This window comes from Buceros rhinoceros, unplaced genomic scaffold (genome assembly GCF_000710305.1).
Source record: "Buceros rhinoceros silvestris isolate BGI_N320 unplaced genomic scaffold, ASM71030v1 scaffold22747, whole genome shotgun sequence".
Classification (NCBI taxonomy): domain Eukaryota; kingdom Metazoa; phylum Chordata; class Aves; order Bucerotiformes; family Bucerotidae; genus Buceros; species Buceros rhinoceros.
This window is the reverse complement of record NW_010423105.1, coordinates 19,972-20,737: the sequence shown is the minus strand read 5'-3', so window position 1 is coordinate 20,737 and position 766 is coordinate 19,972. Positions and strand designations below refer to the sequence as shown.

The following is a 766-nucleotide window of genomic DNA, read 5'->3' as shown; positions in this document are numbered from 1 at the left end:
TGAAGGGTTTCGTTGTCATAGATGGTGTAGTAGCCACTGGCCGTGTGGGGACTGTTCACCCAAATCTGTGCGGGAAGCGGGAACCAGTCAGAGCCACCCCCCCAAAGCCGGGGGAGTGTGACAGTGCCCCAGCTAGTAACTGGGTCAAGGAGGTTCCCTCTTGGACTACGATTTTCCAGACCCAGAGATGTTTTGTGTTTAGCTCCTCCCCAAACATCCCGCAGAACCTCAGGACGCCTCCTGCGGATCTGCTCTCGTAGAGACCCTAAGCCGAGGATTAACGGGGTAAAGGAACTGCGGCTTTTTGTAACACGTGAAGCCCCAAAATTGGTAGCAACCTCTTGCCACGGATCCACGGTACTGGTGCGCAATCGAGAGGAGGGAAGGACGACGGCAGTGAGGCTGTCTGGAAGCCAGCCCTGCACCGCGCAGCGCGGAAGCAGCCTTCCTTCCCAGCAGGCTTTTCTGTTCTTTAAGCTTGACCGTAGAAAACACCCCCCAGATCTGAACACTGCAGCAAGACTTCGCCTTAAAAAGCCCTTGAGGAATTTCCCCTCGGAAACGGTCCCCCAGCCCTCACATAACCCACCAGCGAACAGAGCAGAGCTCGAGAAGCGGCCGAGGAGAAACCCGCACTCACCTCCCCAAGATGAGAGTCTCCAAGAGGCCCTTTCGTCTCGGGGTTCACAATGACCACTTTGACCCCAGGTAAGATCTGCAGAGCACGAGAGGGAACACGTCACCAACACGTGCGTTATCTTCACGC

The 766-nt window shown here is 56.3% G+C and overlaps 1 protein-coding gene across 1 annotated transcript in view; it reads right to left on the bottom strand.

Moving 5' to 3' along the window:
- The window catches only part of DIP2B (DIP2 disco-interacting protein 2 homolog B (Drosophila)), a gene marked incomplete at its 5' end in the record, with an annotated part of 22,071 nt that overhangs the window by 1,780 nt on the left and 19,525 nt on the right, over nt 1-766 (bottom strand). The window contains 2 exons of the mRNA XM_010140320.1: nt 4-65; nt 641-715. Of these exons, the coding sequence (XP_010138622.1) occupies nt 4-65; nt 641-715 (137 nt within the window). The remainder of the gene's footprint in view (nt 1-3; nt 66-640; nt 716-766) is intronic.